The sequence below is a fragment of the Parasteatoda tepidariorum genome, chromosome 6 (genome assembly GCF_982258835.1).
Source record: "Parasteatoda tepidariorum strain Cologne lab strain chromosome 6, Ptep-v5.0, whole genome shotgun sequence".
In the NCBI taxonomy this organism is placed as follows: domain Eukaryota; kingdom Metazoa; phylum Arthropoda; class Arachnida; order Araneae; family Theridiidae; genus Parasteatoda; species Parasteatoda tepidariorum.
Window position 1 is genome coordinate 96,296,339 of NC_141760.1, and position 14,190 is coordinate 96,310,528.

The 14,190-nt window shown below is 28.8% G+C and overlaps 1 protein-coding gene across 1 annotated transcript in view; it reads left to right on the forward strand.

Annotated features, from left to right (window-relative positions):
- Positions 1 to 10,833: 10,833 nt before the first annotated feature.
- Positions 10,834 to 14,190, forward strand: part of LOC107453393 (glucose-6-phosphate exchanger SLC37A4) — a 38,287-nt gene continuing 34,930 nt past the window's right edge. Inside the window, exon 1 of the mRNA XM_016070214.5 lies at positions 10,834 to 11,049. Coding sequence (XP_015925700.3) covers positions 10,932 to 11,049 — 118 coding nt within the window. The 5' untranslated portion in view covers positions 10,834 to 10,931. The remainder of the gene's footprint in view (positions 11,050 to 14,190) is intronic.

Below are 14,190 nucleotides of genomic sequence, written 5' to 3' on the forward strand. Positions count from 1 at the left end.
TTCGTTCTTTTTTTTATATTTTGGTTTTCTTTTTTCATGCAATTTTCGAGTTTATTCAATAATTGTCTTGGTGATCTTGCTTGCTATTCTTTTTGATGACTTAGAAATAAAATGTTTAAATTGGGGAATTACATAAAAACAATACTGTAAAATCACTAGTTGTAAAAAATTTTTATCGAGGAAAATCAATGAATCCATTAGAAATGTGACAGACGATATTTTTAATAAAACGATAATTTTATTATATTTCTTTTGGATGTTAAAAAAGAAAAAGAAGCCTTTTTAAAGACTAGCACACTCAATTGAAGATAACTCTTGTTTCTCAAAATAAACTAATCAATAAACAAATATTTATAATTATTATTTAACTTTATATTTAATGATAGGTTTATGCAACAATAGAGGTCACTTAAAATGTTATCAAAAGAAACAGTGTTAACTTAGATGTTACGACTACTACCAATTTCATTTTTATAAACATTATTTTAGTTTGATTTTAAAAATAACGAAGTTGACAATTTTGGACTTAGCGTACAAGGAGAGATAGTGTTATTCTCTTAAAATAGTACATTAACTAGCAATAGAAAGGCTTCAGGATATATAATGATAAGCCATCTTTTCAATTCACTCAGAAATACGTCTTTTAGAGCGTTTTTGATGAAAAATGCCTTTATATTCATGTAGGTCAGAGGTCGCCAAAGTGGTCTATATAGACCCCCAGGGGTCTATTTAACTTAAGCGGGGGTCGATCTGTGCCAGGGGGTCGAATGGGGGTCGATCCGAACCAGAAGTGTCGATTGGTCGAAGGATTATCAGTATTTTTCAGATATGTGACAATTAGAAATAAAAGAATAAGACTAGAAAATATATACAGGTAATCTTCAAAAATTGAGCGACGATTTTAAACTGCGTTTTGTTGATTTGGAAAACATTGACATCCCTGATTGGATTATTGTGCCATTTTCTGCTCAAATTGAAAACGTGGACATCAACCTGCAAGATAAGCTTGCTGAATTATTATGGGGATTTGAAGCAAAGACGCTTCTTAAAAAATTAACAATAAGCAAATTTTGGACAAAAATAAATATAATGCAAAAATATGTAAAACTTTACGAAATAGCTCAGCCATTTATGATAGCATTTCCAAGTTCCTATATGGTTGAAGCCGGTTTCAGTCACGTAAATTCAATCTTTACTAAGAACAGAAATAAATTAAATGGGGAGTTTCGAGGGGATTTAAGATTAAAATTGACCAATTTTGAACTTAATATAACGAACCTTGCAACAAAAAAAAAAAAAAAAAAAAAAAAAAAAAAACACCAGGCACACCCATGTCATTGATTAAGAAGCAATAATGCCGTAGTTACTTTACTTATTATTTCTACTTACTTATAATTACTTATTATTTCATAAATATTAAGGTATTTATATTTCAACATTAATATATTTTTCATAAAACTATTGTTGCACACTATGTACTATTACTTTAATAAATGTTCAAAATCATAAAATAAATGTACAAACACAGTATCTAATAGAGTTTTATTTTAATTAACAGAAAATTACTTTTTTGGGGGTCGATGGAGATTTCGAAAAATTATGTAGGGGTCGATGATCAGAAAAGTTTGGCAACCCCTGATGTAGGTGATATGATATTTCTATGTCTTAGGCTGATAATTAATGGAAATTTCGAAAGTGCCTAACTGAAAACAATACCAAGGCACAGTTTGATGTCAAAATGTTCTCCTTGGAAGAAATGTGACTTATGAAACTGGAAGATTTATTGCAAGTTATTTCGATCTTGTCCACAATGATGTTTTTAAAAAAATGTTACAGAATATTTGCGATGGCCATATTGATCAAAACTATGACACTATTTAAAAGTATTAAGTACAACTGGGATAGAACATCTGACGGTAATGTAAAAGCTTCCTATATGGTACGCAGTGCAACGAAAAGCATTTTCCCAAATTCATAAAATATTAATTAGGACAGTTTTCTAATCAGAGGCGTGAAAATAATTTTATATTCGGGTGCGATGATTATAGCATATTTTTTTAATCTTAAGTAATAAAAAAATAATTCAATTGTTGCTTTTCTTTTTCCAAAATAAAATTCTTAAGTGCCACGCCATCAATTAAGATAGTAAGAAATTTCTATCTCATCTGATTGGCTTGAATGCAGAGTTTAATGACAGCTATAATGCGCCAAACGTAAAAGACAAATATAACTGACTACTGATGTATACTACTTTAATAATTTTCTAAGTAAAATGATTAAACTGTGTTATAAACTAAGTCTGATTAAAAAAAAATGCTTTATGGAGCACTTAAGGACCCTTAAGGTATTTTCTATCAGAGATAAGTTGTTTTTTCAAGAGGAAAAAAAGAAAAGAAAAAGGTTATTTGAAGCAAGGTTTTTGCCTAATATTATCCAAGTATTCTTTGATAATCACTTATTGCTATTTTATTATTTTGATGCGTTGTTCAATAAAAAATTATTTTGAAAGTTTTTTATTCTGTAGGGGAATTAAGCGTCTCATAAAGCTAAGAACGTTGTAGAGATGACTAATTGTCTCATAACGATTAATTATTATTATTTTTCATTTAATTTTTAATTAATTTGTTCTTTAAGTGAATACATAATCCATGACCCTAAGGATTGTTCTGTTTATATTTTCTTTCTTTTAGTTTCTGAACCAGACGCAGTTTATAGCACCATTTACTTTTGTATTTTGCTTTAAGTTTTGCAAGTTGGCTCAGTTGAGATAAGGTTATCTCTTATGCTATTATATCGAAACAAACTTTTCCTAAATTTCACCTTTTTCTTTTACCAAAACGCTTTTTTCTTATACTTTTTTCAATGCTTCAAATGCTTTTTTCAATCAATCATAAAGAATTTGACAATTTTGCATTTCAATTTTTACTTTTTTGCAAATTTCATCAAATTTCAATGCTAATTAATCACTTTTTCTGGATTGTCCTTACATTAAAATCTTTTTATCCATAATTAAATTTAATTTCCTATTCCACATTTATACGACTTCTTAATTTTATTCAGTTTAAGCTATTATTTATCAATTAAAATGAAAAAAAAAAGCATTATATTATACAAATATAATAAAGAATTGCGTGGCGTTTCCTCTTCTTGGATTGCTCGACAGTCCAGGATGGGCCTTGGTTTTCTCAATTTCATAACAAAAGTGATATTTCCAGTTTTTTTTTTAGTTTTTATGATTTTACGATTAAGTGATTGTCTACGTAAAAATTTACTTGAACTTACTTCCAATAGTCGCAGTTTTTAATTAATAAGAAAAATTACTAGAAATATAAAAAATTCAATTAATTTTATTTGAGTCTAGTGGATTTTGTTTCAGGAGCAATATATAAAGAAATGCTCAGTAAAAATAATTTACACTAAGAAAAAAAGGTAACAATAAAATTTTTTCATTTTTAATGTGATACATAAAATAAATAAAATAAGTTCCTTAAATTTAATTAATTAATTTTTTTATTTAATTGATTAAAAAAAAATATTTTATCGTATTAAAGCGTTTACTTTTTTCTAATCTATTTATTTCTTAGTAAAAGTCACGTTATCTGCCATTATTTAAAGCTCGTGTCTAATGTCTTTTCCTTAGCCATTAATCAATCTTGGATTCCTTTCTCTATCTACTAGCTGGTTTGGCATTCTTCGGTGGTACAGTCTTCATTCATTGTTCATCATAACAGTCATTCGTTCATCATAACGTGACCTGTCCATTTTATTCTTTGTCTTTTTTTAGCGCTAGAGAGAACAATTAAATTTTACAAGAAGAATAGAATATAATTTAGAAAAAAAAATGATTTTTCTGATTATTTAGTTTATTAAGTTTAATATTTATAGCAATAATAAGAAAAAACACGGGATTCTATGAATATTTTTTCGGTTAAATTGAATAGTCATATTTTGATTTTCTGATGGTGCAACAACAATTATGAACTTGAATAGTCATATTTTGATTTTCTGATGGTGCAACAACAATTATGAACTTGAATAGTCATATTTTGATTTTCTGATGGTGCAGCAACAATTATGAACTTGAATAGTCATATTTTGATTTTCTGATGGTGCAGCAACAATTATGAACTTGAATAGTCATATTTTGATTTTCTGATGGTGCAGCAACAATTATGAACTTGAATAGTCATATTTTGATTTTCTGATGGTGCAACAACAATTATGAACTTGAATAGTCATATTTTGATTTTCTGATGGTGCAACAACAATTATGAACTTGAATAGTCATATTTTGATTTTCTGATGGTGCAGCAACAATTATGAACTTGAATAGTCATATTTTGATTTTCTGATGGTGCAACAACAATTATGAACTTGAATAGTCATATTTTGATTTTCTGATGGTGTAACAACAATTATGAACTTGAATAGTCATATTTTGATTTTCTGATGGTGCAGCAACAATTATGAACTTGAATAGTCATATTTTGATTTTCTGATGGTGCAGCAACAATTATGAACTTGAATAGTCATATTTTGATTTTCTGATGGTGCAGCAACAATTATGAACTTGAATAGTCATATTTTGATTTTCTGATGGTGCAACAACAATTATGAACTTGAATAGTCATATTTTGATTTTCTGATGGTGCAGCAACAATTATGAACTTGAATAGTCATATTTTGATTTTCTGATGGTGCAACAACAATTATGAACTTGAATAGTCATATTTTGATTTTCTGATGGTGCAACAACAATTATGAACTTGAATAGTCATATTTTGATTTTCTATTGGTGCAACAACAATTATGAACTTGAATAGTCATATTTTCATTTTCTGATGGTGCAATAACAATTATGAACTTGAATAGTCATATTTTCATTTTCTGATGGTGCAACAACAATTATGAACTTGAATAGTCATATTTTGATTTTCTGATGGTGCAACAACAATTATGAACTTGAATAGTCATATTTTGATTTTCTGATGGTGTAACAACAATTATGAACTTGAATAGTCATATTTTTATTTTTTGATGGTGCAATAACAATTATGAACTTGAATAGTCATATTTTCATTTTCTGATGGTGCAACAACAATTATGAACTTGAATAGTCATATTTTGATTTTCTGATGGTGTAACAACAATTATGAACTTGAATAGTCATATTTTCATTTTCTGATGGTGCAATAACAATTATGAACTTGAATAGTCATATTTTCATTTTCTGATGGTGCAACAACAATTATGAACTTGAATAGTCATATTTTTATTTTCTGATGGTGCAATAACAATTATGAACTTGAATAGTCATAGATTGATTTTCTGATGGTGCAACAACAATTATGAACTTGAATAGTCATATTTTGATTTTCTGATGGTGTAACAACAATTATGAACTTGAATAGTCATATTTTTATTTTCTGATGGTGCAATAACAATTATGAACTTGAATAGTCATATTTTCATTTTCTGATGGTGCAATAACAATTATGAACTTGAATAGTCATATTTTGATTTTCTGATGGTTTAACAACAATTATGAACTTGAATAGTCATATTTTTATTTTCTGATGGTGCAATAACAATTATGAACTTGAATAGTCATATTTTGATTTTCTGATGGTGCAACAACAATTATGAACTTGAATAGTCATATTTTGATTTTCTGATGGTGTAACAACAATTATGAACTTGAATAGTCATATTTTCATTTTCTGATGGTGCAATAACAATTATGAACTTGAATAGTCATATTTTCATTTTCTGATGGTGCAACAACAATTATGAACTTGAATAGTCATATTTTGATTTTCTGATGTTGCAACAACAATTATGAACTTGAATAGTCATATTTTGATTTTCTGATGGTGTAACAACAATTATGAACTTGAATAGTCATATTTTTATTTTCTGATGGTGAAACAACAATTATGAACTTGAATAGTCATATTTTGATTTTCTGATGGTGCAACAACAATTATGAACTTGAATAGTCATATTTTGATTTTCTGATGGTGTAACAACAATTATGAACTTGAATAGTCATATTTTTATTTTCTGATGGTGCAACAAGAATTATACACAATAACACATAAATTTACAATTACGTTAGCTACAAAAAATGGTATTGAGTTAGTATTTTAGTAAATATATATATAAATAAATAGATAAATAAATAAATAAATAAGTGAATAAATAAATAAAATAAAAAAAAATAAATAAAATGAAATAAATAAATAAATAAGTAAGTAAATGAAAAAAATAAAATAAATAAGTAAGTAAATGAAAAAATAAATAAATAAATAACTAAATGAAAAATAAATAAATAATTAATTAATAAATAAAATGATAAAGAAGAAAATATGAACGTTCAAATACGAAAAACATATTATTTTTATGAATTATTTCAGTTACATTTTTCTTTCGAAGAAAAAAAAACGTTTCTCGAAATATTTGGAAGAAAAAAAAACCCCTGGGTGAATGAAAATAACTTGAAGGCTTTCTGAAAATATAGTGATAAGCCTCACTTTTTCTAAAAGTGATGTTTTAACATCGAACTTATCCGTAATATTGTTTTCAGAAAGGTGCTTTACTAATTTCCGGAATTTACACTTTGATAAAGCCCACTAATCTGATTATGAAAATGTAGATTATTCTTGCAATACCCCAAGACCTTTAATTATCTATTTAGCAATTGTCTCTCGTATTCTTTTTTTTCTTCTCTAATATTGTGTACACAAATTGAGTGTTCCGGATATTATAACTTCACCAAAATATTTTTCAATTCATAAACAGACTCTACTTTTCACTCTTAAATTATAATGCTGCTAATCTTTGGGAAAAAGCTTTCGAAGTTTTCTTATACATATTTGCATTCTTGACCTGAAACCCCCCTCCTCCCCCCAAAGCAACACAGATTAGTTATAATTTCGAGGAAAACTACATTATATACAAGAATATTTGGAAAATTATTAAAAAAATTCTGTCTGAAAATCTTTTTCTTTCTTTGGAAAGAAAATTTAAACTTTTCAAAACTTAAAGCTGAATGCTCACACAGGCGAAATACACTGATTGTTCCCCGGTTGTAGTAGTAGTTCATTTACGTCGCACCTAGAGCTGTACAATGGGCTATTGGCGACGGCCTGGGAAACATCTCTGAGGATGATCGAAAGACATGCCATCACAATTTTGATCCTTTGCAGAGGGGGTGGCACCCCGCTTCGGAAGTCCAACGACCTTCGTGCGAAGTCGAGCACTTTACGGTAGCACAGTTTAACCGAGGACCAACGCCGCACATCCTCGGTCCCGACGCAGACTGATCCAAGTGGTCACCCACCCGCACACTGACCGCAGCCAGTGATGCTTGACTTCGGTGATCTGCTGGGAACCATGTCTTAACGATCAGTCCACTGCGGGACGATTGTTCCCCGGTGCTTTTATTTCTTTTTATTCAACTACGAGGCTCCTCCCTCTTCTCTTTCCCCTCATCTTCCCCCGTAATAGCTCCTAATTCATTATTGTTTTTTTTCTTCTTCTTAAGAGTAGATATCTTCCATAAAAATATAGAACATTTTGCTTATGAGATACACATATTATTGTAGCGTTATGTAAGTTCATATGTTAATCATAACAAAATGTTAATCTTAAAAAAAGTATTTTAGAATATGTTTTGTCAATACGTTAATGATAATAAAATGGAAGATTACCCTGGATTTGAAAAATAATCATATGTTATTTTCAAAAATTTAACCCAAGGAGTATACATTATGTAACGTAATAGGAAGAAATAAATAAGACATAAATTTTCTTGATGACAAGATTTATGACAATTTAAATAAGAAAAGTTTTTTATCACACTTGTATTAAGGTCTTTTTCTGTAATTTTTTTTAAAGTTTCAGTATAAATGTTAAGATTTATACCAGGCAACATGAAGTCTCTCTCTTTTTATTGTTACTTTTCATTGACTACAACTCGAGTAAAATAAATATCTCGAGAAAAAAAATTCTACAACAATGGATGAATATCTTACATAATTTGCAATAACTTTCATACAAATTGGAATTTCGCAATAAAACTCATGGAAAGCTTACAAGAAAAAATGGCTCGTTAGAAGTTGATAATTTTCGAATAAATTGTCAAACGTCAATTTTTTTTTCTCCTCCGTAATTCCTGTTTATTTACGCCTGTAATTCCTGTTTAATTTTAAAAAAAACTAAGTGAGAAAAACTCGCGAATAGGCACTTTAAAATTGCAACAACTTTCGATTAAATTGGAATATGAAAAGTTTGAGTGAACATTAGAAACAAAACTATTCTTTTTAGCATGTCAAATTTCATTTCAAATTTGTAGTTATATTCTTTTAGTGTGCAGAGCGGCCCGTATGGAATTTTTTTACTTCAAGCTAATAATTTTCGTATTCCCTACGCATTTTACTACAATTCTTCGTAATTTCAAGTTTTTAAGTCTTAATGCTTTTGAACAGTGAAACAAAATGCAAAGATTAAACACCTGAAACAGCGTTGGCGAAGCTTACGATTTTTTAATATAAAGAGATTATAAAAATGAGATTTTATTTTAATTTATTACCATCGTTGAACAGCCGTCCCAATGTTGGGTTTACGACTACTGTAGTTCATTTCCGTAGAGTTGTAGTTTTGAACCAAATTCAGAAGACAAGGGAACTCCTAGATCAAGTATTGGGAAAAACTTTCTTTCGTGGAAGGCTTTTTAAGGTAACTAACCTGCATTTGCGTTACATGGCGAGGAAAACCTCCCATGGTTAGCCCTACGGAAGGAGAATCTAACCCATGATCCGTCAAAAATAGAAGATATTTTTACGTCAGCACCGTGGTTAGTACGAGCCGGGTGCGGAATTCTTATCGACGAGTCATCGCCGGTATTCGAACCCGGTTCACTTCACTTGAAAGGGAACGCTCTTACCCTTGAGCCACCATGGCTCATAATAAATACTTATCATGATATAGAATGTTTGGACAATAATTTAATTTTTACTTTCTTTCAGACTCATCTGTCAAAAAATATTTCTTTGGTTCACTTTCAAGATTTGATTTCTTAATACTCTTAAAAATTTTAAAGTTATTGTATCAAGAATAGTAATATTTATATTTAATTCCTTTTTCAAATGATAATATAAGTATTTTATGCATTTGTTTTCAGTTTTATTCAGTTTCTTTATGAATTATAGTAAACGCCAACAATAATAAATGGATTCATAGTTCATAATTCATAAAAAAGAAAATTTTTATTTCAACGTTATGAATTCATTAAGAGTTTTATATTGAGTTTGAATTGAGAAGTTTCACATTCTATTGTTGTTTATATGGAGATTTTTTTTATTCTATTAAATTTTATGTTGAGATTGAAACTTTTTACATTTTGTTATTGCTTATTGTTTCTATTGAGATATTTAATATAGTTGCTAATATTGTTGTTTATTAGTTAGCTATTATTTAGGGTTAGCTAAGTTCATGATTTTTCTTTTTCTTTAGAAATCGGATTTATTTGACTTAAATCGGATTATTTTTATTTAAATCATTTTTTTAAATTACTTACCAGCCAAATCATTTGATAAAATATTAACAATCCTTAATATTATGTAATAACTATAACATAGCTAAAATAGTTGATATTTGATATTCAAAAATTATTTTTTAATTCTTACAAACTAACCACGGAATAAATAAAATCACGGTTATTATTGTATTACAAGTTAAACATCCTAAATTTTACAGACAGGGAGGTGATTTATTAAACATCCAATGAAGAGTAAATTAGTTTAGATCAGAATATATTTAAGAAAAAAAAATACTGTGAATTTCTTAATTCAGAACAAGTCTTTCTTCAATATTGGTTACCACTAACTATGTATTTACTATGATTTAAAAGCACTTAAAGTATTTAAATAAACATGAAACTAAATGGGTATAGTTGAAATATGCATATTACCTGCAAGTTATTTACATACAGATAATGGAAAATCATAATTCATTAGTTTAATGTTACTCTTACCCTTTTTTAGCTTCTAATTTTATTTATTAATCAGTCCATTTTGAAACTTGAAAATTTACCCCTTCAATATTTCTTTGGATAAAATAAAACCTCCGCTATTAATACAATCAGACTTTAATAAGAATCACACAGGAACATATTTATAAAAATATTTTCGATTCAATGATTTATTTAAAAGAAATCAATTGATTTGAATCAGTGATTTTATTAAAAAAATCACAATTGATTTAAATAAAGGATTTTTTAAAAAAAAATATCAAGTGATTTAAATTGCGTTTTAATTGATGATTTAAATTATACCAACCCTGTCGTTTACATTACGAAATTCAATTGTTTAAAATTTCTTAAAAATTTCTTTTGTTTTCAGTTATGTGAATATTTTCAATTTAATCTTATTTTAAAACTTAGATTGTAATCTCTAACCCTATAATATCAAATTCAATTTCTTTTTTAATTTTTTTAAAAAAAATTGTCTTATTTCGTTCCTTTTAAAATTGCATATCAAACGAATACTGTAGAGACATTTAGAGTAGACAGTAAATACATTCATTGATATAGAAAAAGTTTTAGTTTTCAGAAAAAAACCCCTCCAGCCCGAGGTCTAAATTGACGAAACTCACTGAATTTATGATTCTACCATATTTTTCAAGAATAATAATTTTAAGAAGGTGAAGGCAAGTTAGTGACCCAACCTTAGAGCGCTTTTAAAACAGCCAAGAGGAATTATTTCATCATATCTGATCAGCTGCATTGTATTTCTGAAGCACTGTGCTTACTTCTCTGAGTGATAAAACGTCATATCCCATGAAGATAAGTTACTATTTTTACTACTTAGAATCGGAGAGTAGCTGAATATTTATAGTACGTTTGTCTCCGACGACATTCGGTAACAAACATGGAGAGCTTCTATTTAACGTTGTTTGTTTGTTACATGGCCTATGCCTACAATCGAAAATGTGTCGCTTTATCGATGCCCAAATTGATCGAAGAAGGTTTGGAAACGAGCCATGCTGGTGAGTCACATTTTAAATTTCGATTTTTCGAAGTAAGTCTTACTTGTCCTTAAGAATATTTTTCTAATGTCCTTATGAATATATAAGAATGCTTCTTTAGCTTATAATATATTACCCTTTGACGCAGAATTTTTATTAAACAAATTTTTCATACTTTTTACATTATTTCGTATTATTACATTTAGTATTTTAATAATTTATGGTCATGAAATACGGCATGAAACACCGGTGTCTTTATTTAGATCTAGAAGAGAAACAGTTATTCAGCATTGGAATTTGCAAATCAATTATTGATACGTTTTTGAATATGAATGAAAAAAAATTTCGATTTTATCTATTTGGATTTCATATTTTAGTGCAAATATAACTCCAATTATTTATTTCGTATTATTATATTTAGTATTTTAATAATTTATGGTTATAAAATACGGCATGAAACACCGGTGTCTTTATTTAGATCTAGAAGAGAAACAGTTATTCATCATTGGAATTTGCAAATCAATTATTGATACATTTTTGAATATGAATGAAAAAACAAATTTAAATCTTATCTATTTGGATTTCATATTTTAGTGCAAATATAATTCTAATAATTTAACAGATTTTATTTAGTAACTATTAGACTGTTTTTTTATGATTTGAAAGTGCCAAAATTTTTTTCTTCTAATTAGAGCTTCACAAAGAAAAATATATAAAAGGGAGACCGGTGTATCTGCGGCAAATGGTAAACTGTTGCGAATTTGTAGCAGTTGTTAATAACTGTTAAGTTTTGAGCATTTTTAGACAGCACTAAGCCATACTTTGTAATTAGCTGACAAGCAGGTGTATTGAAAGGTAAATAGACTGAGATCAAAAAGCTAATTCTGAAAACTGGGCAAAATATCAATGTAAAGATAAGCAAATTTTTTTTTTTGAAAATGTAAAGTATTTCTGATCTTATTTAAAATTTGAAATTTTTTGCTTACACTGCTTTGTTTGGGCGTATGAAAAATGCAAAAAGTGAACTTTATTCATTGACTTAAATTAAAAAGGAAAAATCTTGCTAAAATGCCAATTAATTCGCAATTTTTTTTAAAAAATAATTTTTATTATTACTCGCCCGATAAAAAACTTCATTCGTTTGCTTCTAAAATATACAAGTTGGAAATAACAGATATGTTTCAAGCGCTGAAAAGAAAAAAAAAACCTCATTTGATGACTTGCCAGATGTGAATGAGGAGAAACAAACTTGATTTGAAATATGAAACTTAAAGTTGTCAATGAAAATTTGAAAATTAAGGGTGAGAAACAAAACTATAAAAAAACCATAGACCATAGTTTTCATACCTAAGACATTTTTCTACTATGATGAAAACTATCAAAATCATTGCCTTATTCTTAGTTTCTGCAAATTTGTATGAGCACTGGTAATACAGCATTGGAGTAAGTTTTTAAATATTAAAAAAATTAGACAGCAAACTCTTTCTATTTTCACGAAACTGGGGCTTTTTCTCCATATTGAGGTTTTGCGCCCTTTCAAAATAAGCATAGACAGCGCTGGCTTTAGATAGACTAAATTTGACACAACAGTCATGAGTAACAGTTGCAAACTAACAGCAATAATAAAAATAGTATATTATTCACGGAAAAGTATCATTTCATATAACAACGGAGCTTTCGACAACCTTACACAGTTCAATTCTAGTTTTGCTCTCTTTCGGTGTCATTGTAGGCGTACATTTGCCCGGTATGCACTACACAGATTTTTTTTAAGGTTAAGTGCTACTTCGTATATACATTTGCCCGGTGTACCAACAGTTTGGTGATAAGCGTCAATCTATCGCATCGACGTTTTGGAGACATTTTTCAAAATCGCGCTAAGAGCCGCGATGGCTCAGGGAATGGAGCGTTTGCCTACCAACGCGGCGAACCGGGTTCGAACCCCAGTCGAAACGAATTCTGCGTCCGGCTTGCACCGACCACAGTGCTGACGTGAAATATCCTCAGTGGTAGACGGATCATGGGTTAGAGTCCCCTTGCGGTCAGGCTAACCGTGGGAGGATCTCGTGGTCTTCCTCTCCATGTTACGCAAATGCGGGTTAGATCCAACAAAAAGTCCTCCGCGAAGTCAAATTTCTCCCAATACTCGATCCAGGAGTTCCCTTGTCTTTTGGATTGGGTTCAAAATTGCAAGGCTACGGAGTTGAACATTAGTAGTCGTAAACTCGTAAAATTGGGTGGGCTGTTCAACGTCGGTTATAAAAAATAATCGCGCTAAGCGTGCTACGTATACTGTATTTTACCTTGATCACAATAAACTATTCATTTGGTAAGTTAATACTTTAATTGGAATGCATAAGTCTAATTTTGAATAACGCTTAAGTCTTGTTGAAATCTAGTCATTGACAGCTGAGCAATAAATTTACTTTCACAGGTAAAATTTGTGGCAACGACACAATGAAATTACTTTTCTTCTTCTTTTAGTGTTATAAAAATAGATAGACATAGATAAAGTTGGAAGAAAGGAAGGTTAGTGAATGAACCAATGTTTGGAATCAATCCATTTTCTTCATAACTTTACGGGGGATGCAAAGAATATATTTCACCAAAGAAATTTAATTTAAGTAAATGTTCCTTTTTTCATGCTGATAAAAAATCTGTATGATAATTTAAGATAATTTTAGTTTTTTTTTTGTGACTTAAGAATTATATTCCGTATCAAACTGGTTTGGATACGTATTGATTCTATTCAATTTATTTCGGTTAAGAAAAAGAAAAAGGAAGAGCGGCATGCTTTGTTTTATTTAAAAAGATGACTTTAGAAAAAAATATGAAGTGTTCAAGTAAGAACTAGCATATTTTTTAAAACTTTTTTTCTAAACAAGATTTTTTTGAAAAAAGAAAAATTCTTGTCAAAAGAAATATTTTTTTCATGATATTGGAGGGATTTTCTTCTTAAGTTAGAAAAAACTTTTTTTATAAGAAAAATCTTAATTAGGCAAGGGTTAATTATTTGTTAGGAATTGTACAAAGAAGTAAAGAAATAGATATAGAACTTAGGAAATTTAAAAGAAAAATGTCGATGAAGAAAAAATTAAACCTGTTTCGAAACTGAAGATAAATCAAAATGAAAAAAACAAGAAACGTATTATATCAAATCAG